Raw genomic sequence first — 26396 nt, 5'->3', positions numbered from 1 at the left:
ATTTGGCCTATCAAATACATTTCAGTTATCTGCAAACTTGGGCCCATCCCCTAAGTGTCAAATTTATGGCCAAAGTACCACATGGGCAGTCTCCTCTTAAGGCAGGATGCTGTGTCTATTAAACATTGCCAAACTTTAATCATTGGAACTAAATTGGTCTAATGTTCAGTAATACACTACATCCATTTTGTCTTCATCTTAAGGAGTAGAAAGACATTTGGCATGACATATTAATTAGTGACCTGGCTAAGAAACCCCTATTACCTATTTTAATACTCCCACGTATTGGCCCAGATTAGATGGCTGCATAGCTCTCCTAACTATTACAACATCAACATAACTAGCAACACAGTAAGCTTTAGTAAGCTAATTGTGGATTGTGGGTATTTAATATTTAGTGGATTGCTAGAGGGATGTTGTCTGTTGTAGCTGAGTAGTTTTAGCCAGTCGCTTGTCTCATTCCTCGTCATAAGGATGGGTCTTTTGAATGAGGAGATTGTGGGCTCTAGTTTCGCAGCTGCGCTTCGCCAACTGGGTGTGGCCAGGTGGATTTTGCAAGTTTTGGCACGCCATGCACAGTGGCGCAAGTACTCCGCCGTTCCTCCTAGCGGCACATGGGGGGAGAGAAGGTGTGGAGTAGGTTTGACACAGCCGATTCACTTTAAACCAGTCAAATGAGCCCCTGTCCTCGGCTTTAAAATGCACTGCACGAAGGCGTAATGAAAGTTTGCACAATTGACATGGAGGGCTACTGCCGCAGGCGGAGCGGAGCCCAGGAGACAGGCACGCAGTGCGGACACGTCACCAAAACCTCACAGGCAGGCTCCCATAATCTCAGGCACATTAACAATGCAATAAAAACCGACAAAAAACACTATTCAGTGCTACTATCACAATCAGCACATACATATATCTCCATATCAACTGTCCCCTTACAACTGATGTCAGATCAAAGGAGATTGGCACCGTTTGTGCTGATTGTGAGGTTTTGGTGATGTGCGCCAGTCAGCCAAACTTCCACTGTGCCGGCTCCACTCCCATCTCAGTGCACCTCGGTCTGCGAAACTAGCAAACTGTGCACCCCTCGAGTTGCGCTGGTTGAAACTAGCTCTGTGCGGGGTTCGCCTCACTCCACCACCCTGCGCTGCGCCAGGAAACTAGAGCCCTGTGTCTTGAGATGTTCGACCACGGAGTTTATCAGTTCCTTCAGTTGTTCGCGGGTGAGACAAAGATACCAAGCGCTGGCATTGTTCTCCTCCCTGTTGTCTGGTCTATGGAAGAAGTGGTTTGGTCTTTGGCTCACTGGGGACGATGACTTGGCAGGTTTACTTTGTCTGAATGGCCTCCAGTTACTTTCTTGTCGGGGCCAATCCTTGGACATGCCTGGCTGGGGGCGTCTTTCCTACCTATGAGCATTGGGTTTGAACCACAGCATGGACTGGGGACCCCTGTTTATGTAGTCTGTTGAATGTTTTTGTTCTGGGCCCCAGACCTTTGGCTTTGCGTTGCTGTGGGACTGTCTTGGCTGAGGCTGAAGAATGTAGCCAATGTTATCGGTTTCTCTGTCACAGCTCTCCATCTGTTGAATGGCTTCAGGGCCAGGTCGAGCAGCTGCAGGCTTGTCACTGTTCGAGGGCAAGCCAGAATTCCAAGGAAGTGATTTATTGTTGGTTAGAGATTGCAAAGGAAGATGGTCTTGAAGGTGATATCCTTTTCCATATCTGGTTCATTCCTGGATCCAAAATAGGCCTGGTGATTTTTATCAAATATATGCAATCTTCGATCGTCACTTGAGGAAGTTGACTTATATGAAAATCAACATCTCGTAGGTAGGCGTGAATGTCATGGTCCCCCGTCGGACTGGGTGTGAACATGTTAATGTTCCTGGCCACCTTATCCATGTCTCTGGTAGTAATGGTTTGACATTCAGAGGATCTCAGGGAGGCATCACCTGGTCCTGTTGTTTCCTATCAGTGAGTACAGTTCAACAGCAAGAGGCTTTAACTAAAAACTTTGCTGTATACCATTCTTCAGTTGAGGTGGCTTTAGAAAGGAATAATTTCTTATCAAGCTGTGTGAGCTGACAAGTTGAAACAAAAGCTAGTTGCTACTAGAAAACAAGCAAATCTCAGTGTATGCTGGGGCTACACATCTGTAAACACTGATTTATCTAGACCAAAGGCCTTACCTGTACTAGTCATAGGCCAATTAGCTTTGCAAGCTAACCATACCATTGGCTGGGTTTATATTAGCATAGCTTCTCTGCAGCTATGGCTAACAAGTTGGCGCCTCGTAGGATCAAACTACTTTCACCTGGAAGTGAAAGAAGACGTCTGCTCACAATGTTTATGTTTGTGTGCTGGTGTACTTCAACACAGAGTTATTATTATTATAACACTGTTGTTTGATGCACAGACCCATATTGACACAATCAAGCACTGCATTAATTAATGATGTGGCATCAATGAGCGGTCGCCGCCACTTCTAAACACTAGAACTTAACAACACGAGTTGGCGCTCGGGGTTGTGTGGTCTCTGCTAAATTGACGTGTCCTAGACTGCCATGAATACTGTTCAAGTGGCACTACCAATAGTTTGTAAGAGGTGATTGTTATTTCAGCAGGAGCCAGTTGCAAGGATTGAGCTGCCCATTTACACCAAATCTAATACCATAAATTAACAAATTATAACCTGCTCATCTTGACTGGGTGGATGAACAGCTTAATACTATGTTTTCCAGTTGACTCTATTTTCTGACAGTGTATACACCCTTCTCTTGAAGTGTGTATGGCTAGATGATAGCAGACATTGAACTTATTCAAATGACAAAACTGTTCATGGGCCACTTGTGCCATCAACATTCTACCTTGCACCTGTAAGTTTTGTCTTTAATCTTTCTGTGCTTCCTTTGAACCTCTGTGATAAACCAGTTTTTTATATTTATGAGTAGTGCTAAATCTAACTCTCTATTGCTTTACTGCTTTTTCAAAGTAGTTATGGAAATATGTAGAATTTGTCTGTACAGTTAATTTGGAAATTCATTAACCATGGGAATTGCTCTTTTTTAACCCATCTATCTTCTTCATTATTACAACATCAATGTCTGACTTTAATATAATAAATAAAATGTCTGCAACTCCAGGCTGTTATGTTGGCTGACTTGAAAATTAACTTTAATTGTATTTGTGCATTCATTCATTAAGTAACTCATTCATTCATTCATTTGTTTTAAAGTCCTACCTTGGCTTCAGTGCCTTGTATGACCAGGCAATACTAAGCTCTGACCTTAATTATCGGTGCACACCATTTAGCAGAACTTTTTTTTTTTTCAGCTGTTGTCACTAATATACTATTTGACGTCATAGACACAGTCCGTCTTTCTGTCCTCCAATCGTCTTTCTCCGCCCACTGCTGAGGTTACCTGGTCAGGTGTGGCGCCTATAAACAGCCGTAACCGTCTGCTCTGTTCTGAGAGAGATAGGAAGCCAGCAGCCAACAGAGTAGAGCGGACGCAGAAAACCTGAAAGGCTGATGGTAAGGGATCAGCCATGTTTGGAGGCATCCGCACAGATTTGCTGGTCACAGCAGCCCTGATCTTTCTATGTCAGATAGGGATTCAGTGCAGGTGAGACAACTCTGTATTTCTGTTACCTTAATTTAATTTGAAACTGTGAAGCAATTGGAATTTTTGTGTGTGAAATGTTAGTTTCTACTTCTTATATGTTTAGAATAAACTCAACTGATTTATAGACAATTATGAGCAGTTTAGAACTGGAATCATATCTCTTATTGCTGTTGTTTTTCTCTCTCGGCTTGAAAATGGCAGCTCATCAATTACTCTTCCAGACTGGAGGACAAACACAGGTATGGTGAATTGCAAGGATTGCTAATACCTATTTGTCATTATGTCTTATTTCAAAGATACAGAATAGCTGCAAAGTGAGAATATACTGTGCTTTTGAGTAGGTCTCATCATTAATTTTAGTCTTATTCACACTACCAACTTTTCATAACAGTAAGCATGAAGAAATAATGAAACAAAAGATATTTCTTTGATTGACAACGTGACAACACACTTCCCATCAGGCATTAGAATGTCTTATGCCCATCAGTGATAGATAGATAGATAGATAGATAAATGGGGAAGAGAGAGAGAGAGAGAGAGAGAGAGAGAGAGAGAGAGAGAGATACAGAGATAGATAGCATATTTTTAAACTGTATTTGCTTTTTCATCCGTAGAATATGTTACACAGTGTGCCCTCAACAGTGGCGCCAATCCGTCTTGTGACTGGACGAGGACACAGAGAGGAGCAGGTACAGTAGGTACACATTACAACAGTGGAGTTATGGTTCCTTACTGCAGATTAAATGCAGTCATAGATGTTAGAGATAATATTAAGTTTGGGTGCATTCCTTAATATGACTCTGTGTCTGGCACTAAAAACATATAACTTGATTAGCAACCTTTATTTTTGTCCCACCCTTTTCATAGAGGATTTCAGTGGTGTAGTATTGAACACTGGTCTGCCATTCTGTTTTAATCTGCAGGCTGTGTCTGTGTGTGTGTCTCACTGCATATCACTAATTGATCTGAAGCAGGGTAATAATCTTTTACAGCCTGCTGTACTCCCTGGGGCAATCAGAGCAGAGAGCCCACACTTGAGGTTCATATTTAGCACAAAAACAATCCAGATATTTTGTATCTAATCATAATGTGCCACAACAAATATATTTCTGTTGTTATTCCAAATTTAAAAAGTGGTGGGAATCATTTGCCATTTTTATTTAGGGAAAATGATAATGCATTATAAAAGCTCATTCCAAAAATGCACATTAAATAGTATAATCTGTTGCTACTCATATTGCGTGGTTTAAAAAAAAACTGAGACACATAGTTTGGCCAAAGGCATGTGTAAATGGATGTACATAGTCTAATCAATTACACCACCTGATCTCCTTATTCACCTCCTAGATGAGTCCCTTTCTCCAGAGGATGTCCCAGTGAATTCTTTAGAGAGCACTCCCCTGGCGCTGGATGGTGAGGCCTGTCTGGAGTTCTGGTACTTGGCTCCAATAGCAGCTAATGGGTCTGAGCTTAAAGTTCTGCTCAAAAGCAACACAGGAGTGGCAGAAATTTGGACCTCACCTGCCCTGGACAGAGATGTTTGGAGACAAGTGTTTGTCCCCCTGTCAATCACTGAAACAGGGGCCCAGGTAAAGTGCCACACATGGTGTTATATATGTTACAAAATAACTGAGTTGAATTTCAGTATCATGCATGATGAAATAGATGTACCTTTTTATATCAGGTTATTTTTGAAGCTGTCCAGGGACTGTCTACAGAAGATCAGGCCACTGTTGACAGAATAGGAGTAAGGAGAGGCCAATGTGGTGAGTATTAACTCAGCTTTCAAATACAATCCTCTGAATGATATTGGATTTTTTTATTTTATTGTTTATTTATATATTTGTCATGCAAAGAACAGACAACATACAAATCACATAAATGTATATATTTGTATATAGATCGATAGACAGATCAATAGATCGATAGATACATAGATTGTCTTGATAGTGTTACTTAATTTGTATGCCCTGGCGGTTAGTTCCATAATACAAAATTGATTATACTACATTGCTGTAGTTGCATTTATTGAAGGGTTACTATCATCAAAACTGTAAAATAGCTTAATAAAAGTTCAAAGGTTACTCGAAATGAACCACTGTCAAAATACAGACCTTTCATTTTATCAGACAAACATATTACAAGATCTTCATTGCAGAAATCAAATATATAGGAGATATTCTGATTTTCAAACAAAGTATAGAGCAGAATGGTCATTGTGTTTGCGTTTGAGCATTGTGCTCTTTGATTGATTTGCTGATTAGTTAGATCTGGGCTTATTCTTTGTAATGTCTGTCAGATATCAATTCTCACAAAATAACAACAGGCCATAGCTCCCTAAGAGGTCTAGTTTCATAGGTTCACAATATCAGCAAGAGAAGTTATTTTTCTCACAGTCCCTCTTAATTAAGAAAATATTTTCTAGGGAACATCAAAACGGAATTTAATATTTCAGTGACGTTTTGGTTGCTCATTCCTAAAGCCTAACATTGGTGCAGAAAGACATTGTTGCAGTTAGAGAGCAATTTTTTTCTTGGTCATATCTCCCACAGGACGCCAATGTGAACCAAACTCAGAGTTCTGGACAGATGAGTCCACCCGCTGCCTGTGTTCTGGTGACCAGCTCTCTTGCTCTTCTTCCCGCTGCTCTGATGGCAACAACTGCGGTCCACAAAGAGAAAATTCCACTGGGAGCTCCACCTTTCAGACCTGCACTGTCCACAGTGACCCACACTGTACCACTTTTGATGGGGTCGTGTTCCGCTTCTTGGCTCCCTGCACTTATGTTCTGGCCAAAACCTGCTCACCCACAGAGACCCCACCTATGTTCAGTGTGGAGGTGGCCAATGAACAAACGGGGAATTCATCCGTGTCTACTGTCCAGCAGGTCAGTGTGGTGCTGAAGAACCTCCGGGTGTCCCTGCTGAAAAGGCAGATGCACCAGGCTATGGTGAGTCATTCTACACAAAGATATTGTACAGTTTAAGAATACATGTGTCATTCTTGATCATTTCTACTGTCAAAATATTAAAATAGCATGCCAAGGTGAAAATGACTGTCCTACAGCCATACCATCCTGAAGCTACTCTATTGACAATGGAAGGCCAACATGACAACTTTTACAGAACTTAACCATTCAAATATGCTTTGTTTCATTGCTTTTGGTTCTGAATCAGAAAATGAGACCGTGCCACCAGCCACTCCTTGTTGGCAGTGTTACAGTTCATTTTCAATTTAATCTTCATTGGGCTATGTATCAGTGTGACATCACAGATTTAGAGACAATGTAAATAATTTTCATTTTTTCATGGCTATGTGAGCCAACAATTTTCTAATGCAGACCAAACTACCCCCAAGCACAGGATTAACAAGTTTTTGTGGTGCAAGCCAGGGTTTTTTCCCCCTCTAAAACATATCCCTATTCCCATTTCACATTGTTTCCTAAGCTTCATAATTACTGCAGTGCTATCTGTACAACGGTGCATGCTTCAGGTTTGTGGCTCTGTGCCACTTTGCTGTACTGGAACAACAGCGTTGAACTAAGCTGTAATTACAGGATAGAAAGGTCCCCATATCTGCATCCTCACTCCACTGATAAACTGACTTTATCAAAAGTTTAGTTGCATAATGTCCTAGAAGTCCTCTTTCCTATCAGTTTTGAAAATGCTGTTCTTTATGTAAACTGCAGATTCAGACCTGCAGATGGTAATCAGTAAAGATGTCTAAACTGATATACTGCTGTCCTCTAGGTAAATGGCATCTGGAAGAAGCTTCCACTGAGTCTCAGTCATGGCACTGTCAAGGTCCGTAGCCACACTGCTGCTGTTGTGGTAGAAACCAGCTTTGGTCTGCTTGTCTCATACGACAGTGCTGGTGCTGTTCATGTAACTGTGCCAGCGACATACTCCAGAAAAGTCTGTGGCATGTGTGGCAACTTTAATGGCGACAGAAACGATGATTACAGCAGGCCTGATGGTTCAGATGCCCCAGATGCTACAGCTTTGGCTACAAGCTGGCAGACTGATGGAGTCACCTCTTGTGAGACCATTCTTGTGCCACATCAGTGTGACCCGCAGGAACAGGCTGAGTATGCCAGTGAGTCTTATTGCGGAGGCCTCCTCTCTGAGACTGGGCCCCTCTCTGGCTGCCTAGCAGTCCTGGGTGCAGAGAGCTACTTCAGGAGCTGTGTGGCAGGGATGTGCTCTACTCACGGTGACATGGCAGTAGTGTGTGAGACGCTACAGAGCTACGCTGATATCTGCCAGGAGGCTGGAGTCCTTGTACCCACCTGGAGGAACTTCACACTGTGCCGTATGTTGCTTTCATCACTTCCTGTTTTGATTTCACTGTCCTTTACTATGATAAAGAAGAAATAGTGACAAATAATGACACTAGTTTTGATAATACACTGGCTGTCATGCTCACACTGTCTCATCACACTTCTCCTGTGCTGTGCTCCTTTCAGCCCTGGAGTGTGGTGAGAACAGCCATTATAACTCATGCGCTGAAGGCTGCCCTGAGGTGTGCTCCAGCCTGGATGTCACTGGCTCCTGTGGAAGCTGTGAGGAGAGATGTGAGTGTGACCCTGGCCTCAAACTCAGTGGAGGGGAGTGTGTCCCAGCAGAGGACTGTGGTTGCTGGAAGAATGGACAACACCATGAAGTAGGTGGATTAGATGAACGGGATAAAAATTTGCATAAGTTCATAAGTGCAATGCTAGATTTCTGTGACCTTGTTATAATATTTCAGATTCAATAATGTTGCTGTTGCTGTTCATTCAACTCAAGAAAATTAATCTTTAGTCATAAAATGTACCTTTCCTCTCCAGAAAGGAGCAATATTCTTGGAAGGAGAGTGTCAGCAGCAGTGCCAGTGCATGGGTAATAATGAAGTGACGTGCACCACAATGCACTGTGCAGACAATGAGGTCTGCAAGTTCAGCGATGGGGTCAAAGGCTGTTTCCCCTCCAAACTTGTCACCTGCAGCGTGTATGGTGACCCACACTATATCACCTTTGATGGGAGGGCGTATGACTTCCAGGGGGGCTGCAATTACACACTGGCCACCACATGTGGAGGGCAAAGCTCAGTTCAGTTCACTGTGACTGGACGCAACCTGCACCCTCCTCTCCAGAATTTCACCCGCTCTAAGCTTGAGGCTGTGGCTCTTCAAGTGGATGATCTGCACCTTACACTTGACCAGAGTGGAGATGTTTATGTAAGCATGAAAGAACACATAATAATTCTGATAATTCTCTCTATATTATGCTGTGGGCTTTTGTAAAAAAAAAAAAAAAAAAAAAAAAAAGTATTACACTGGAATGCTTCTAATAGCCATTCAAACGTCTTTCCTTACCTATACATGGCCCCTTTGCTGGATTGTGAGAATCATAGTTCTGTATTATCCTCTGTATCACATTAATGATATCAGCAAATTACTTGATTATTTGATTATGTTTAAAGTGCAGAGATATGGGGCCAGCATGAGTCAGGTCAGTGGAAGAAGTCAGTTATTTATCGTGTGGAGCTTAGAGGAACAAACTAGACTAGCGACCCACTTGACTTTGCCCTGCTGCGAAGTCCATGTCACTGCCTGGTCTTGTTTAGTGCTAAGCAAATAGTGCACAGTATGTAGACACACACCTTGATGTATCAAGATTTCACTGCTTACACTAATTATCCCAGGAGAAAGTTGTAGAAAAACTGAAAAACAGAAAAATGTGCAATTAATTCAAACTATAGTGGGCTCTCAGTTACTAGGTTTGGTTGGCTAATGTAACTAAACTGACAATGGATTGTTCCTTCTCTAGGTCCATAATATGCAGGTTCATCTCCCCTATCACACCAATGGTACCTACGGCTCACTGAAAGTCTACATGAGGAAGCAGTATGTTGTCTTAGAGACGAGCTTTGGCCTCAGGATGATGATAGACACGCAGAACAGACTCTTCCTGCAGGTGGACGAACGCTACAAGGGTGAGATGTGTGGACTTTGCGGCACCTACTCTGATCTACAGGGCGATGATTTCATAACCCCTGACGGCCAAAACATCACCGGTCCATTCGAGTTTGGCAACAGCTGGAGGGTGGAGGACGACACCAAGTGAGTCCTCCTTTTCCTTCACAATCATGTTTGTGGAGCTAAATGACACTGTCCACAGTACTTTTTAATATAAATAATCAGTGTATGAGACACATCAACACACCATCACACTGTTCTGGTAGCATAGTGGGGAAATTCATCATACCATACATTTATGTATACTTCTCCTCCAGGTGTATAGCCCATCCAAACGAACCTAGGCCCTGTAATGTCCATGAGGAGGATCTGGCATACAGTGAGTGTAACAAGTTGTTGGGGGATGTCTTCAAGTCTTGCCACGACTACGTGCACCCATTGACCTATGTCACTAACTGTGTGTATGACTACTGTGACACGAGTGGGGCCCAAAATACCCTGTGTGAGTCCCTGGAGTCCTATGTGGCAGCTTGCGAGGTGGCAGGAGTGGAGCTGCCCCACTGGCAGAGTGGCACTGCCTGTGGTGAGTGTTTGATGGAGTGTTTTTTGTAGAAGGGGTTCTGTAGGATTAATGATATTGGTCTTGATTGACTGATCTTCCATTTCATTTTCCATACAGTGTTTTGTATCTCTTGATTATCTCTTCTCTGCCTTATTAATATCTTACAACTTCCCTTTTTCCTTTTATCCTTTCGGTTATTGTAAAGTCAGTTCCCCTGACACCAGGCTCCTTTTTTTTGTTTCAGCTGACCCTCCAACCACTCCATCTCCTCCTATTTCTCCAACACCTGATCAAACTTGTAAGAACAGAGAAGTTTTCTTTTATCAATTAGAAAATATTTTAGTTATTCATGATTTGTAGAATAAATGATTATTATTGGTTATTTTGGATTTCCTTTGCCTCTAAAAGCAACAGAGCTTGTTATAAACATAGATTCCATTTGATTAGCATTAATCAGAATCAGAATCGGAATCAGAAATACTTTATTGATCCCCAAGAGGAAATTAAATAGTACTTTGTTGATCCCCGAGGTGAAATTGGGTAATATGATCATCTACAGTCTACAGTGATTAACCAAAATATTTCAGTTTGAGAGAAATTATATTTTTGTTAATGATTTATTTTAAAATCAAATAATCAAATGTTCCTGAAAGTATTGGTTTCTTAATACCTATCATGTACATTGTCCTCATGTGGCTTTTCCTAGTTTGCCCCTTGAACTGCAACTTTGATACAAATCTGTGTGGGTGGGAGCAGCTCATACAGGACAGTTTTGACTGGACACGGCATTCAGGCCCCACCTCGTCAGCCTCCACTGGACCAAACCAAGACCACACCACTGGATGTGAGAAATTGTTTACATATATATAAAGTATTTGGAATGACAAAGGAAAAACACCACTATCAGAATAAAAGTTGGCTATGCATAAACCTTTGCCGTCATGCTGTAGCAGTATCAGTGTTGTGCATTTTGTGTGATAAAAGTCTAATCACTTAGTCTTTTTTTTATTTATTTATTTATTTTGCCTAGCGGGCTTCTACATGTACATTGAGGGTGATGGTGTTACGCATGGAGACTCTGCTCGTCTGTTGAGCTCATTATGTCATTACGATGGTCCAATCTGCCTGCACTTCTGGTACCACATGTATGGTTCAGCCTCAGCCATGGCCCTCAATATCTACCTGCTCCAAGAGAACTCAGTCAGCAAACTTTGGTCCAAGATGAACGACCAAGGATCAGTGGATCAGTGGATCCCAGCATATGTTGATACCACGGTCTCTGGCCCATTCCAGGTAGAGTGAGTCGCACATTATATAGGAAAGTTGTATGATGAACCCAAAAGATAACAGTAGTTGAATATTGTGAGTAAACCTTGCATTGCAAAAAATGTTATCCCATAAAGTGGAGAATGTTATTTTCGCAATCCTTGTTTCAGATTATAGTGGAGGGAATACGAGGCTCTGACTCTCAATCAGATGTGGCCATTGATGATATTTCCATCCAGTTTGGCTCATGCTCAGGTGACTCTGACCTCTAACAAAGGGGACAAGAAATCATACATTTGATTCAAGATAAGATAATAATTACAAAAGGTGCATATCTGAGGGTGCAAACTTTGTCAACAGTTTATCACCTCATCATGTATTTTCTTCCCCTAGCTGGTTCCCCTGGACTGCCTGATGGAACCTTACTTCCTCCCACAACTGCAGAAGTCCTCCCCACAGATTCAGGTAAACAAACACACAAATATTTTTATGGGCCAACTGTGTCTGCTTCATAAAATCTAAACATTTATCAAGAACTGGTTAAAAAGTAACATTTGTCTATAAATGAATACAGATTCTGCAGCTTACACAGGAAACTGAAGTTATAGATTGTCAAAACTTTCATTTAATTTGACATGGGGCCAATATTGGTTCATTTGGTTAATTTTTCGCAAATGTTCCCATCAGTCTGCAACCTCGACTGCAGCTTTGACAGCAATCTTTGCAACTGGAGTCAGATGGTAACGGATGCATTTGACTGGACATGGAACAGTGGCTTTACTCCGACCTCAATGACTGGGCCGTCTGCTGACCACACCGGGGGAGGTGATACACGCTTTAATTATGAGGAAATATTATGGCAGTCATAATGTTTATCAATTTAGATTGTGTTCAAATATGTTGACGTAAGGTAAATTCTTTCTAACCATGGAAAGTAATAAATTTTGGTGATATCTAATAGATTAACCTTATCGTTTAATTCTACTTGACTCTCTGTGGTTTTTAACTGGTAATGAATATTAGCAATGTCAGCCTTAAAACCTTAACTTAACCATTTCTATCATGAAACAAGATTATTACCTTATAAGCATTTCCAGCACTAAATTGGTTATGCCTTCAAATTTCCATTGAAGTGTTTCATTAAAAACTGATAGATCCCCATATTATAAAGTTCTTAAAATATAATATGTCTGCTATTTGAATTGAACTGATCTGTACTGTATCTGCTCATCCAGATGGTCACTATCTTTACATCGAAGCCACTGGTGTGGCATGGGGAGACACAGCTCGTCTCATCAGCTCAGAGTGCTCTGTCTCCGGTCCTCAGTGTCTACAATTCTGGTACCATATGTACGGCTCAGCTGATACGATGGGCCTCCATGTGTATTTGGTCCAGGACAGGGCAGGTACTGCTGTTTGGCGGATGAGGAATGACCAAGGAAATATGTGGCGCCTGGCCCAGGTGGACCTCACCACAAGTGGACCTTTCCAGGTGACTCAGCGAACACCAGGCAATCACATTCAGAAGATCTCAAGACTGCTGGCCATTGGTTTACTAATAGCAATGTCTTTTGTGTCCTCATACAGATCATTATTGAAGGGCGCAGAGGATCCAGCGAACAGTCAGATGTGGCCATAGATGATGTGAGACTTTACCATGGCCGATGCTCTGGTAGGATTCACGCACCAATAAAATGTTTTCATAGGTCTCAAATGCTCAGAACTGATTGAATGCAACTTGAAAAGTGCCCTGAGGAATCATACACTATTCCAAACTGTTACACTGTCTCCTTTATAATATTGTTACATTCTTGGAGATCTCAGTGATGTCATGCCAACTCATCCTCCAAGCCTTCCTGTGCCAACCACTGCAGCTCCAGAGCCCCCCGTGGTCAATGTTACTGTGCAGCCTCCTGTCACAGTTCAGCCCCCTATAGGGAATGTCACCGCACCTCCCCTAGTTGAAGCAACAACAGCCTTCTTTCCTGACAAGGGTACTCAGGCTTCAGATAACACACCACCACCCCAAACAGCTCTACACACAGGTAATATCAGAATTCACTAGTGCTGCTTTAAACTTTTACAGTAGCTCTCCCCTTCTTTATTATATTGGGTTGGACTTACTGTTTCATTTACCATCAATTGTTTGACTGTCAGTCACTTGTTTGTAAAATTAACGGAGATACTGTCTAAGCAGACTCATGATATTTCTAAACTTTTCTTCACAGTCTGCCACCTGAATTGTGATTTTGATCAAGATCTTTGTGAATGGAATCAGATGCCTACTGATGCGTTTGACTGGACATGGTACAGTGGCTCCACTCCTACTCTGATGACAGGGCCTTCCTCAGACCACACAAGTGGAGGTAACTATTCATACAATTACAATTAATTACAATTACAGTACATATGAGATTTTTTGTACACCAACAAGCAAAGACCAATTCAGGAGAGAACAACATCAAGTGCCAGAATGCTCCGGTTCTGGTCCAAAGGACATACGTGCTACAAGGCAGTGCTACAAGGCATTGCAAAGAGGGAATATATTTTTATTTATTTATATTTTTACACAGTCCATTAGATGAGCAGATGTTCCCTGAAGAGATGGGTGTTTATACAAAGACAATTAATGTTGACAGTCACAACTGTGTTGGAGATGGAGAACAACTGACTTGCAGAAAAAAATATCCTACAGATACTCAGTTATTTTTAAATCACATTCAGGATGACTTAAACTGGTGGGAAAAAAAAAACAAGTGAAAGCTTTACATTGTTTGTACAGTGTTCCCATGGTAAAGATGATTTATTTTGCCTCCATAGTTCTCAGCCACTTTAAATGAAAGAGGATGTTCAGGTGTCACTGCTTATGAATAAGTCTCTGTGACATTTAACCGCTAATTGGCATTAGCATTGTCATTCCTTAAAACTAATCAGCACTACAATGGTTATGCCTTCAAAATTCCAATGAAATGTTTCATGAAAGACTGATAAATCCCCATATTATAGATTTGTTAAAATAACATATCTGTTACTTGAAATGAACTGATCTTTATCTCCTCATGCAGGTGGTCACTATCTTTACATCGAGGCCGACAGTGTGGCATGGGGAGACACAGCTCGTCTCATCAGCTCAGAGTGCTCTGTCTCCGGTCCTCAGTGTCTACAATTCTGGTACCATATGTACGGCTCAGCTGATACGATGGGCCTCCATGTGTATTTGGTCCAGGACAGGGCAGGTACTGCTGTTTGGCGGATGAGGAATGACCAAGGAAATATGTGGCGCCTGGCGCAGGTGGACCTCACCACAAGTGGACCTTTCCAGGTGACTCAGCGAACACCAGGCACTCACATTCAGAAGATCTCAAGACTGTTGGCCATTGGTTTACTAATAGCAATGACTTTTGTGTCTTCATACAGATCATTATTGAAGGACGCAGAGGATCCAGCGAACAGTCAGATGTGGCCATAGATGATGTGAGACTTTATCATGGCCAATGTTCTGGTAGGAGCTGTGGACACACACAAAGTTTTATTATGTCCTCAAAGCTCAGGATTGTTTTGAATGTCATCAAACATAAAAAAAACCCTGCAATTTATGATGAATTAATTCATATATTTTATACCATTGTTACACTCTTACAGATGTGAGTGATGTTGTGGCAACTAGCCGTCCTGGACCTGAAATAAACACCACAGAACCTCCAGGCCCTCCTGATACAATAGTGGATGAAGTTGCTTCAGCTCCAGACAATAGACCACAATCCCAAGCGGCTCTACGCCAAGGTACTGTCTGGATTCAACAGGGGTGCTTTTAACATTTGCAATAACTCTGTCTCTGGATATTAGATTGCTTTGGGCTTAAGGTACTGTAAAAGATGTTTTGTTTTCTTTTTTATTTGACTGTTTTACAATTGTCTGTACAATTTCAGGAATAATTGACAAAGTAGACTCATGATGTTTCTTTTTCAGTCTGCCACCTGAATTGTGATTTTGATCAAGATCTTTGTGAATGGAATCAAATGCCTACTGATGCGTTTGACTGGACATGGCACAGTGGCTCCACACCTACTCTGATGACAGGGCCTTCCTCAGACCACACAAGTGGAGGTAAGCATTCATTCAAAGTCCAGTAATAAAACTGCATTATTGTTAGTTAAGAAAATTAATTCAGTTTCAGCACTAAATTACTTTTTGTCTTGAAATTGTAATATTTCATGAAACACTGATAAATTCTTCACATGTAAAATTGTAACGTTTAACATATCTGTTACTTGAAATAAACTGATGTTTATCTACTCATCCAGGTGGTCACTATCTTTACATCGAGGCCGACAGTGTGGCATGGGGAGACACAGCTCGTCTCATCAGCTCAGAGTGCTCTGTCGACGGTCCTCAGTGTCTACAATTCTGGTACCATATGTACGGCTCAGCTGATACGATGGGCCTCCATGTGTATTTGGTCCAGGACAGGGCAGGTACTGCTGTTTGGCGGATGAGGAATGACCAAGGAAATATGTGGCGCCTGGCCCAGGTGGACCTCACCACAAGTGGACCTTTCCAGGTGACTCAGCAAACACCAGGCACTCACATTCAGAAGATCTCAAGACTGTTGGCCATTGTTTTACTAATAGCAATGACTTTTGTGTTCTCATACAGATCATTATTGAAGGGCGCAGAGGATCCAGCGAACAGTCAGATGTGGCCATAGATGATGTGAGACTTTACCATGGCCGATGCTCTGGTAGGATTCCTGCACCAATAAAATGTTTTCATAGATCTCAAATGCTCAGAACTGATTGAAATGCCATGCAACTTGAAAAGTGCCCTTTGTAGTTCATTTAGGAATCATACACTATTCCAAACTGTTATACTGTCTCCTTTATAATATTGTTACATTCTTGGAGATCTCAGTGATGTCAAGCCAACTCATCCTCCAAGCTCTCCTGTGCCAACCACTGCACCTCCAGAGCCCCCCGTGGTCAATGTTACTGTGCAGCCTCCTGTCACAGTTCAGCCCCCTATAGGGAATGTCACCACACCTCCCCTAGTTGAAGCAACAACAGCCTTCTTTCCTGACGAGGGTACTCAGGCTCCAGATAACACGACCCCACCACCCCAAACAGCTCTACACACAGGTAATATCAGAATTCACTAGTGCTGCTTTAAACTCTTACAGTAGCTCTCCCCTTCTTTATTGTATTGGGTTGGACTTACTTTATCATTTACCATCAATCTTTTGACTGTCAGTCACTTGTTTGTAAAATTTACAGAGATACTGTCTGAGCAGACTCATGATATTTCTAAACTTTTCTTCACAGTCTGCCACCTGAATTGTGATTTTGATCAAGATCTTTGTGAATGGAATCAAATGCCTACTGATGCGTTTGACTGGACATGGTACAGTGGCTCCACTCCTACTCTGATGACAGGGCCTTCCTCAGACCACACAAGTGGAGGTAACCATTCATACAATTACAATTAATTACAATTACAGTACATGTGAGATTTTTGGTACACCAACAAGCAAAGATCAATTCAGGAGAGAACAACATCAAGTGCCAGAAAGCGGTTCTGGTCCAAAGGACATAGGTGCTACAAGGCAGTGCTACAAGGCATTGCAAAGAGGGAATATAAAGAGGGAATATATTTTTATTTATTTATATATTTACACAGTCCATTAGATGAGCAGATGTTTCCTGAAAAGATGGGTGTTTATACAAAGACAATTAATGTTGACAATCACAACTGTGTTGGAGATGGAGAACAACTGACTTGCAGAAAAAAATATCCTACAGATACTCAGTTATTTTTAAATCACATTCAGCCTGACTTAAATCGGTGGGGAAAAATCAAGTGAAAGCTTTACATTGTTTGTACAGTGTTCCCATTGTAAAGATGATTTATTTTGCCTCCATAGTTCTCAGCTGCTTTAAATGAAAGAGGATGTTCAGGTGTCACTGCTTATGAATAAGTCTCTGTGACTTTTAACCGCTAATTGGCATTAGCATTGTCATTCCTTAAAACTAATCAGCATTACATTGGTTATGCCTTCAAATTTCCGATGAAATGTTTCATGAAAGACTGATAAATCCCCATGTTATAGATTTGTTAAAATAGCATATCTGTTACTTGAAATGAACTGATCTTTATCTCCTCATGCAGGTGGTCACTATCTTTATATCGAGGCCGACAGTGTGGCATGGGGAGACACAGCTCGTCTCATCAGCTCAGAGTGCTCTGCTCGACGGTCCTCAGTGTCTACAATTCTGGTACCATATGTACGGCTCAGCTGATACGATGGGCCTCCATGTGTATTTGGTCCAGGACAGGGCAGGTACTGCTGTTTGGCGGATGAGGAATGACCAAGGAAATATGTGGCGCCTGGCCCAGGTGGACTTCACCACAAGTGGACTTTTCCAGGTGACTCAGCAAACACCAGGCAATCACATTCAGAAGATCTCAAGATTGTTGGCCATTGTTTTACTAATAACAATGACTTTTGTGTCCTCATACAGATCATTATTGAAGGGCGCAGAGGATCCAGCGAACAGTCAGATGTGGCCATAGATGATGTGAGACTTTATCATGGCCGATGCTCTGGTAGGATTCCTGCACCAATAAAATGTTTTCATAGATCTCAAATGCTCAGAACTGATTGAAATGCCATGCAACTTGAAAAGTGCCCTTTGTAGTTCATTGAGGAATCATACACTATTCCAAACTGTTATACTGTCTCCTTTATAATATTGTTACATTCTTGGAGATCTCAGTGATGTCAAGCCAACTCATCCTCCAAGCTCTCCTGTGCCAACCACTGCAGCTCCAGAGCCCCCCGTGGTCAATGTTACTGTGCAGCCTCCTGTCACAGTTCAGCCCCCTATAGGGAATGTCACCACACCTTCCCTAGTTGAAGCAACAACAGCCTTCTTTCCTAACGAGGGTACTCAGGCTCCAGATAACACACCACCACCCCAAACAGCTCTACACCCAGGTAATATCAGAATTCATTAATGCTGTTTTAAACTCTTACAGTGTCTCTCCCCTTCTTTATTATATTGGGTTGGACTTACTTTATCATTTACCATCAATCTTTTGACTGCCAGTCAGTTTTTTTTTTATTAAATTTAAGGAGATACTGTCTAAGCAGACTCGTGATATTTCTGACTTTTCTTCACAGTCTGCCACCTGAATTGTGATTTTGATCAAGATCTTTGTGAATGGAATCAAATGCCTACTGATGCATTTGACTGGACATGGCACAGTGGCTCCACTCCTACTCTGATGACAGGGCCTTCCTCAGACCACACAAGTGGAGGTAAGCATTCATTCAAAGTCAAGTACTGTTGCTAAAATTGCACTTGTGTTTTTTATGGTTTAAAACTCTTCGAAAATTAGACTACTCAGTCTTTGCCAGTTTTACACCTTCGTGAGGCTGACTTATACCTGGTGGAACCTGCAAGAGAAAAATTTACTTGGTTTATGAATTGAGAGAATTGAATTGCCACTTCAGCATTTTCCCTGAATTTTTCCACATCAAATTGCTGATGTAGTAAGGCTGAAACTTATGAGGGACGAAAAATGACAAAACAATAAATAAATAAATAAATACGCATATAAATATATAAATGCATAAATAATTAAATTAATAAATATTTCTACATTTATTTATTTATTTATTTCTGTTTTTATTCATGCATTTATTTATTTATTTGTGTATTTATACATTTATGCATGTATTTATTTATTTATTTTTACATTTATTTATTTATTTATTTATTCATTTCTACATTTATTTATTCATTTATTTATTTATATATTTATTTTTACATTTATTTATTTATACTTTTATTTATTTCTACATTTATTCATTTATTTATTCCTTCTTTTATTTCTACATTTATTTATTTATTTCTACATGTATTTATTTATTTCTACATTTATTTATTTATTTCTACATTTATTTATTTATTCCTACATTTATTTCTGTATTTCTACATTTCCACATTTATTTATTTCTGTATTTCTGTGTCGTATGTTAATCAGGTGGGCGGTTCTTACATTAGTCTTAAGCACGATTGGTTTGTGGGTGTGATCCTATCCACTGCTACTGCCTGGACTGGCAGTAGCAGTGGATAGCAGTGGACTAGCTAGCTACTAGGGCATTAACAACGCCAGACTTTTCCATGTCGTCGACGTTACGTCGACCCGTCAACACCGGGAGATTTTTGGGGGGCTAGCGGGGCTCTAACCGGAGGGAGGGAGGGGTTGTAGTGGAGCACCGACCGTGTGTGTAGTCGGACTACTGGAAGTAGTCGGTGGGTGCATGATTTACCACATCATTCGCCAGTGACCTTAAATCACTGACGATGGCTCTCAAAACGCTTTCCATTGCGTTTTACACAGTAGCTAGTAGGGCATTAATGTAAACATCGACCCGTCGAAAGTCGAAGAAACACCCACACACCCACACACACACGGTCGGCGCTCCACTGCAGCCTCCTCACCCCCCCGGTCGCCCGGTCGGTGCTCCACTACAACCCCTCCCTCCCTCCGGTTAGAGCCCCGCTAGCCCCCCAAAAATCTCCCGGTGTTGACGGGTCGACGTAACGTCGACGACATGGAAAAGTCTGGCGTTGTTAATGCCCTCGTAGCTAGCTAGTCCACTGCTATGGCAGTAGCAGTGGACAGGATCACACCCACAAACCAATCGTGCTTAAGACTAATGTAAGAACCGCCCACCTGATTAACATACGACACAGAAATACAGAAATAAATAAATGTGGAAATGTAGAAATACAGAAATAAATGTAGGAATAAATAAATAAATGTAGAAATAAATAAATAAATGTAGAAATAAATAAATACATGTAGAAATAAATAAATAAATGTAGAAATAAAAGAAGGAATAAATAAATGAATAAATGTAGAAATAAATAAAAGTATAAATAAATAAATGTAAAAATAAATAAATAAATGAATAAATAAATGTAGAAATGAATAAATAAATAAATAAATAAATGTAAAAATAAATAAATAAATACATGCATAAATGTATAAATACACAAATAAATAAATAAATGCATGAATAAAAACAGAAATAAATAAATAAATACATGTAGAAATATTTATTAATTTAATTATTTATGCATTTATATATTTATATGCGTATTTATTTATTTATTTATTTATTTATTGTTTTGTCATTTTTCGTCCCTCATAGAAACTTCTTAAAGGTTTGTGATACGTTGTTGTAAAATGTGTACAATTCAAACCACATGGCTGCTTAATCCTCTGATCTTAACAATTTCTATGTCATGAAACAAGATGATTGCTTTGCCATCAGTTTCATCACCAAATTAGATTTCATCTTCAAACTGGAGTTTTTCATGAAAAACTGATAAATTCCTCACATATAAAACTGTAAAGTTTAACATATCTGTTACTTGAAATGAAATGTTTTTTTTTTATCTACTCATCCAGATGGTCCCTATCTTTACATCGAAGCCACCGGTGCAGTATGGGGAGACACAGCTCGTCTCATCAGCTCAGAGTGCTCTGTCTCCGGTCCTCAGTGTCTGCACTTCTGGTACCATATGTACGGCTCAGCTGATACGATGGGCCTACATGTGTATTTGGTGCAGGACAGAATGGCCACTCGTGTTTGGCAGATGAGGAATGACCAAGGAAATATGTGGCACCTGGGCCAGGTGGACCTCACCACAAGTGGACCTTTCCAGGTGAATAATGTTGTGTGTTGTGTTTTAATAACCTGTCAACTAGTCATGGTTATTAGATACAGGTGATGGTTATTTTGTTGACGTGCCATAGTGCAACTTTTATTTTTACAACTATCTGTACTAATAATGTACCAGTAATGAGAAAATGCAATACTATTGCGGTCTAGCTGAAGTAAACCCTTTATGAACCTGAACATAATATCACATATATCACATAGCACATAATATCACAAGAATCTTGTGTAATATAGTTAACTTTGCATTTTGTAACAATTTCATTTTAGATCATCTTTGAGGGGCGGAGAGGTTCCAATGATCAGTCTGATGTGGCCTTAGATGATGTGTCGATTTATAGTGGGCACTGTGCAGGTAAGCAAATGATTCTTTTTTTCGATGTTTGAAAACTTTACATATAATAAACCAAAATATAACTGACAAAATATGACTGACATGATTGTGAAATTTTGTTCTAGATCTGATTAAGCCAACAATCTCTGCTGGCCCAACTACTGATCCGGTTGCAACAATCAAGCCTACTCTTCCTCCTGTGAACAGTTCCACAACTTTACAGCCAACAATATCAAATATAACAGCACCTACAATTAATTATGATACACAAACCACTACAAAACTACCAGCAACAACACGACCGCAAACCACTGCAACAACTAAGCTTCCAAACACTGCAAATCCTGATGTTCCAACGACAGCTAGACCACAACCAACAACGACAGCTAGACCACAACCATCAATGACAGCAAAACCACAACCATCAACGACAGCTAGACCACAACCAACAACTACAGCTAGACCACAACCAACAATGACAGCTAGACCACAACCAACAACGACAGCTAGACCTCAGCCACCAACGACAGCTAGACCACAACCAACAACGACAGCTAGACCTCAGCCACCAACGACAGCTAGACCACAACCTCCAACGACAGCTAGACCACAACCAACAACGACAACTAGACCACAACCTCCAACGACAGCTAGACCTCAGCCACCAACGACAGCTAGACCTCAGCCACCAACGACAGCTAGACCACAACCAACAACGACAGCTAGACCACAACCAACAACGACAACTAGACCACAACCTCCAACGACAGCTAGACCTCAGCCACCAACGACAGCTAGACCTCAGCCACCAACGACAGCTAGACCACAACCAACAACGACAGCTAGACCTCAGCCACCAACGACAGCTAGACCACAGCCTCCAACGACAGCTAGACCTCAGCCACCAACGACAGCTAGACCACAGCCTCCAACAACAGCTAGACCTCAGCCACCAACGACAGCTAGACCTCAGCCACCAACGACAGCTAGACCACAGCCTCCAACGACAGATAGACCACAACCACCAACGACAGCTAGACCACAACCACCAACGACAGCTAGACCACAACCATCAACGACAGCTAGACCACAACCAACAACGACAGAAGAACCACAACCCCCAATTACACAACTACCAAGTAATTTTTTTTCACATTTCCTTATTGAAATACTGCAAACATGAACTGGGTTTTTACTCAAATTATACTTATACTTTTATATATTTTTGGCAGCCACCAGTGATATCATCAGAGCTAAGAAACGTCTTTGAAGGACACAAATTTCTCTCTCTCTCTCTCTCTCTCTCTCTCTCTCTCTCTCATCTCTCTCGCTTTCTCTCTCTCTCTCTCTCTCTCTCTCTCTCTCTCTCTCTCTCTCTCTCTCTCTCTCTCTCTCTCTCACTCTAGCACCCTCCTGCCCAGAGAACAGTCATTACACCACTTGTGTCCCTGCCTGCAGCCCAACCTGCAGTAGCCTGCACTGTCCACGTGGCTATCATGTAGATCAACCTTGTGTGGCAGGATGTGTATGTGACAATGGCTTTGTACTGAAAAAATGGGCTTGTGTGCCTATCCAACAGTGTGGTTGTGTGGACAGCAGTGGCAACAACCATAATGTAAGTGACAGCTCACAATGTTCAGTTTTCATTGGTGCATGTGAATAAATCATATGACTGTGGTTCCACCACTGCCCATTTCTTTTCAGTTTGATGAGGTGTGGTACACCAGCCACTGCGGACAGAAATGTGAATGTGAGAAAGACGACGATGTAGGGGAGATTGAATGTTATGATAAGGATGAGTGTGATGGAAATGCAGTCTGCTTTCAAGATGAGGAGGGACAGTATTACTGCAAGTCCACAGGTGAATGCCAACAGTGTAATATGTTATTTATGCTCATACAACAGTCATGTCTTACACACTAAATTTTGAAATATCTGGTTTCCTCGGTTTCCACACAGACTTCAGTGAGTGCACTGTCAAGAGAGACTCTCATTATAGAACCTTTGACGGCCTGAAGCACAGATATAAGGGTGACGACTCATACGTGCTGGTCCAGACCACCGAACTGACTAATAATCTTCCAGCAGTCTACATAGAGGTCATCAATACATACAGAACAAATGACCAAGATGACAATGAAAACGATGATAAAAGTAGCAGTGAAGAGGATGACAGCCACAGCAGAGGCAGAGATGATGATGATGACGATGACAATGATGATGATGATGATGATGACAGCAAAGAGAATGAGGACCGCCACATAGTAAGAGAGCTCAAAATCAGAGTCTACAATCATACTGTGGAGTTCAAGCAGAAAAGAGCTCTGGTCGTGAGTATCAAATTCATTTTTACAACTCATTTCCTCAATCTTATTTTCCAATGGAGCATTTTCATAGTCTCAATATTTTGTTTCCAAGATAATGTTATCATATTTCAGCCTGCCCCAAAACATTTGCTGTAGCACTGAGGGAAATAACTGGTGTTCTTTAAGTTTGTCTCTGGGAGGTGTTAGGATAGTAATGCGGAAGATCCACTGAGTGCCAAATCATGCTGTATCAAGTTTATTTCCTTATTGGCTCTTTGTGTGTTTGTGAGTCACTGTAAAGCTGTTATTAGTGAGACATGGAAATAAGGTGCATGGCTCAGAGTCATAAGAAAAAGCATTAGCGGTTATTTCCCAAATCCCTCATTCAATGTTACTTCTGAAATCCCCTTTTACCTTACCCAACCAATCATTTGCACAGACTGGTCCAAAGCTCTGTGAATGGACATCTGCCACTGTGGAGGCAGTCACTGTAATGTAACCGTCACAGTACAGTAATTACAGTCACTGCAATCACCTTCTAAAAAGCAGTATGAGCTATCTAATTTTGACAGAATCTACATATATTCAGTGTTCTTAACCCTTCAGCATAAACAGTAACTAAATTTGTCACAGGCACTTGAAAAAATAATTTACATACTTAAAAAAACACTTTGATTATTATATGCCACAGTACCAAGTGGACAGTAACATTATCCTTGTCATTTGTTGAGGTCACAAGAAGGTTATCTTCCAACAATTTCCGAAAATTTTAAATACTGGCAGTGGTTTTGAAAATTGGCTTTGTTCGCATTTCTCTGTTCTAAACATTACTGACAGTAATGCAAGGCCAGATGTTAGATCAGAAATGGCTAATTAGGCGCTGACCCTACCCTCCACTTCCTCTTGTCTCTCCCTCAAGCTGGATGGCAGGAGTCTTAGTCCCCCTGTCTCACCAACTGCCGGTCTGAGGATCTGGAAACATCTCTATCACATCCACCTAAAGACAGATTTTGGCCTCTCGGTGAAGTTTGATGGGCACAGACACACAAGTAAATCATTCTCTCTTCATTACCTCCAAGTATAGATATACAGATATAGATACATATCTATAGATATATAGATATAGATATAGATAGATAGATATATAGATATAGATATAGATTAATACTTACATATTTACTTAGTTAAATGAACTTTAGTAAAACACAGAATAAAATAAATAAAATTGTATTATTCTGCTTAAACTAGCGATGGCTAGATATTTTTTCCCTGCCTTTAGGTGTTTGAACTGGAACTTCTCTGTCATGTTCATGTTGCAGTCGCTGTGCAGATTAAAACACTAAAAAACACGACTGATTCCTACTTATTGGAAAATGATATTGCCTTTTCCAGGGTATTTTTTCTTCTTCAGTTACGGATATCATGATGTGTTATAGCTGATTTTTTTCCAAAATATCACATAACGCAGAATCGCCTGGTAATGATACCATCGTTATTGTGGGTAAAATATTGTGATATTTCGTTATCGCCGGTTACCCAGTGATTCCCACCTCAAATTTAAAACACAGACTGAGTCTCTGATGAAGAATTTTGTAATTGCACTGACATAACACTGGTGTCTTTTTGCCAGCAGAAATCATTCTACCACACACGTATAAAAGGAAGGTGCTGGGGCTGTGTGGGAACTTTGACACCAGAGAGACGAATGACCTGATGAAGCCAGATGGTAGCCAAGCCGAGAATGTGCAAGACTTTGGAGAGAGCTGGAAGGTGACAGAGGACTCTGTGAATATTAGACGGAGGTAAAGATGAGTCACCACATTCACTTGTCACTTAGTGTTTCACAGTTGTGAGTGGGACTTGCAGAAATCATGTGCCTCCTTAGTGACAATTATCATTTCTGTTACCTTATACTGTTACAAACTGACAGATTTGATGTATTCTATATTTTCCCTCAGACGAGCCACTCGCTTCGATGGCCTCTCCTAAACCTGAGCTGCCAGTGATAACGAGGCATATCCATGGCCCATGACAATTTCACATCATCTCAATAAGTCGCTCCACAGGGTGTATTTGAAAGTCAAGAAGGAAAAAGTTACTGTGGTCTCTTTCTCTTTTAAATTTCTTATCTTAATTTTTGCAAAGAGCTTCTTGTAGCTCTATGAAATCATGTATGACACTGCACTGAAACATAGCCAAAGTTTACTGTTTGTGTCATTGCCATGGTTGCTATTTATTCTTCTGTAATATTCTTACAGCTGTGCACATGATTCAGTGACTGTATCTCATCAATAGGTGAGAACTCACTCCTCACAAACGCAGGAATTGAATGTTTGTCTTAGGTAGTACTGTGAGCAAAGCACTTTTTGGCATTTATCCTTACTGAATGTATGAGTACCACACAATTGTTTATCTACATCTGATACTGTTTTAAAACAATTTAATCAACAATAAAAAATAAACAGTACATAATTATTACAATAAATAATTAATTAAGCTACATTGTGAATAAATAATTATTCAAAATGTGGCTGGCACTTGCAAGCTGTTTGTGTTTGAAAGTCTGTAACTGGATGCATTTTCTGGTGGATCT

The 26396-nt window shown here is 40.9% G+C and overlaps 1 protein-coding gene across 1 annotated transcript; it reads left to right on the top strand.

The window, feature by feature from the left end:
• The first annotated feature begins 1177 nt into the window (after positions 1-1177).
• Positions 1178-25792, top strand: LOC115374897 (zonadhesin). Its single transcript, XM_030074048.1, has 27 exons — positions 1178-1220; positions 4240-4314; positions 4973-5214; positions 6249-6575; positions 7375-7936; positions 8091-8287; positions 8454-8837; positions 9436-9728; positions 9902-10167; positions 10853-10990; positions 11177-11439; positions 11583-11667; positions 11806-11877; positions 12648-12904; positions 13000-13084; positions 13287-13406; positions 14478-14648; positions 15382-15519; positions 15717-15973; positions 21434-21518; positions 22004-22562; positions 22902-23112; positions 23202-23358; positions 23457-23827; positions 24723-24852; positions 25437-25605; positions 25762-25792. The coding sequence occupies exons 1-27, from the start codon at positions 1178-1180 to the stop codon at positions 25790-25792; spliced, it is 5688 nt and encodes a 1895-aa protein (XP_029929908.1).
• The last annotated feature ends 604 nt before the right edge of the window (positions 25793-26396 follow it).

This window comes from Myripristis murdjan, chromosome 17, assembly GCF_902150065.1.
Source record: "Myripristis murdjan chromosome 17, fMyrMur1.1, whole genome shotgun sequence".
Taxonomy (NCBI): Eukaryota; Metazoa; Chordata; class Actinopteri; order Holocentriformes; family Holocentridae; genus Myripristis; species Myripristis murdjan.
Note: the sequence above shows the minus strand (reverse complement) of the source record. Positions and strands in the feature narration are given on the sequence as shown.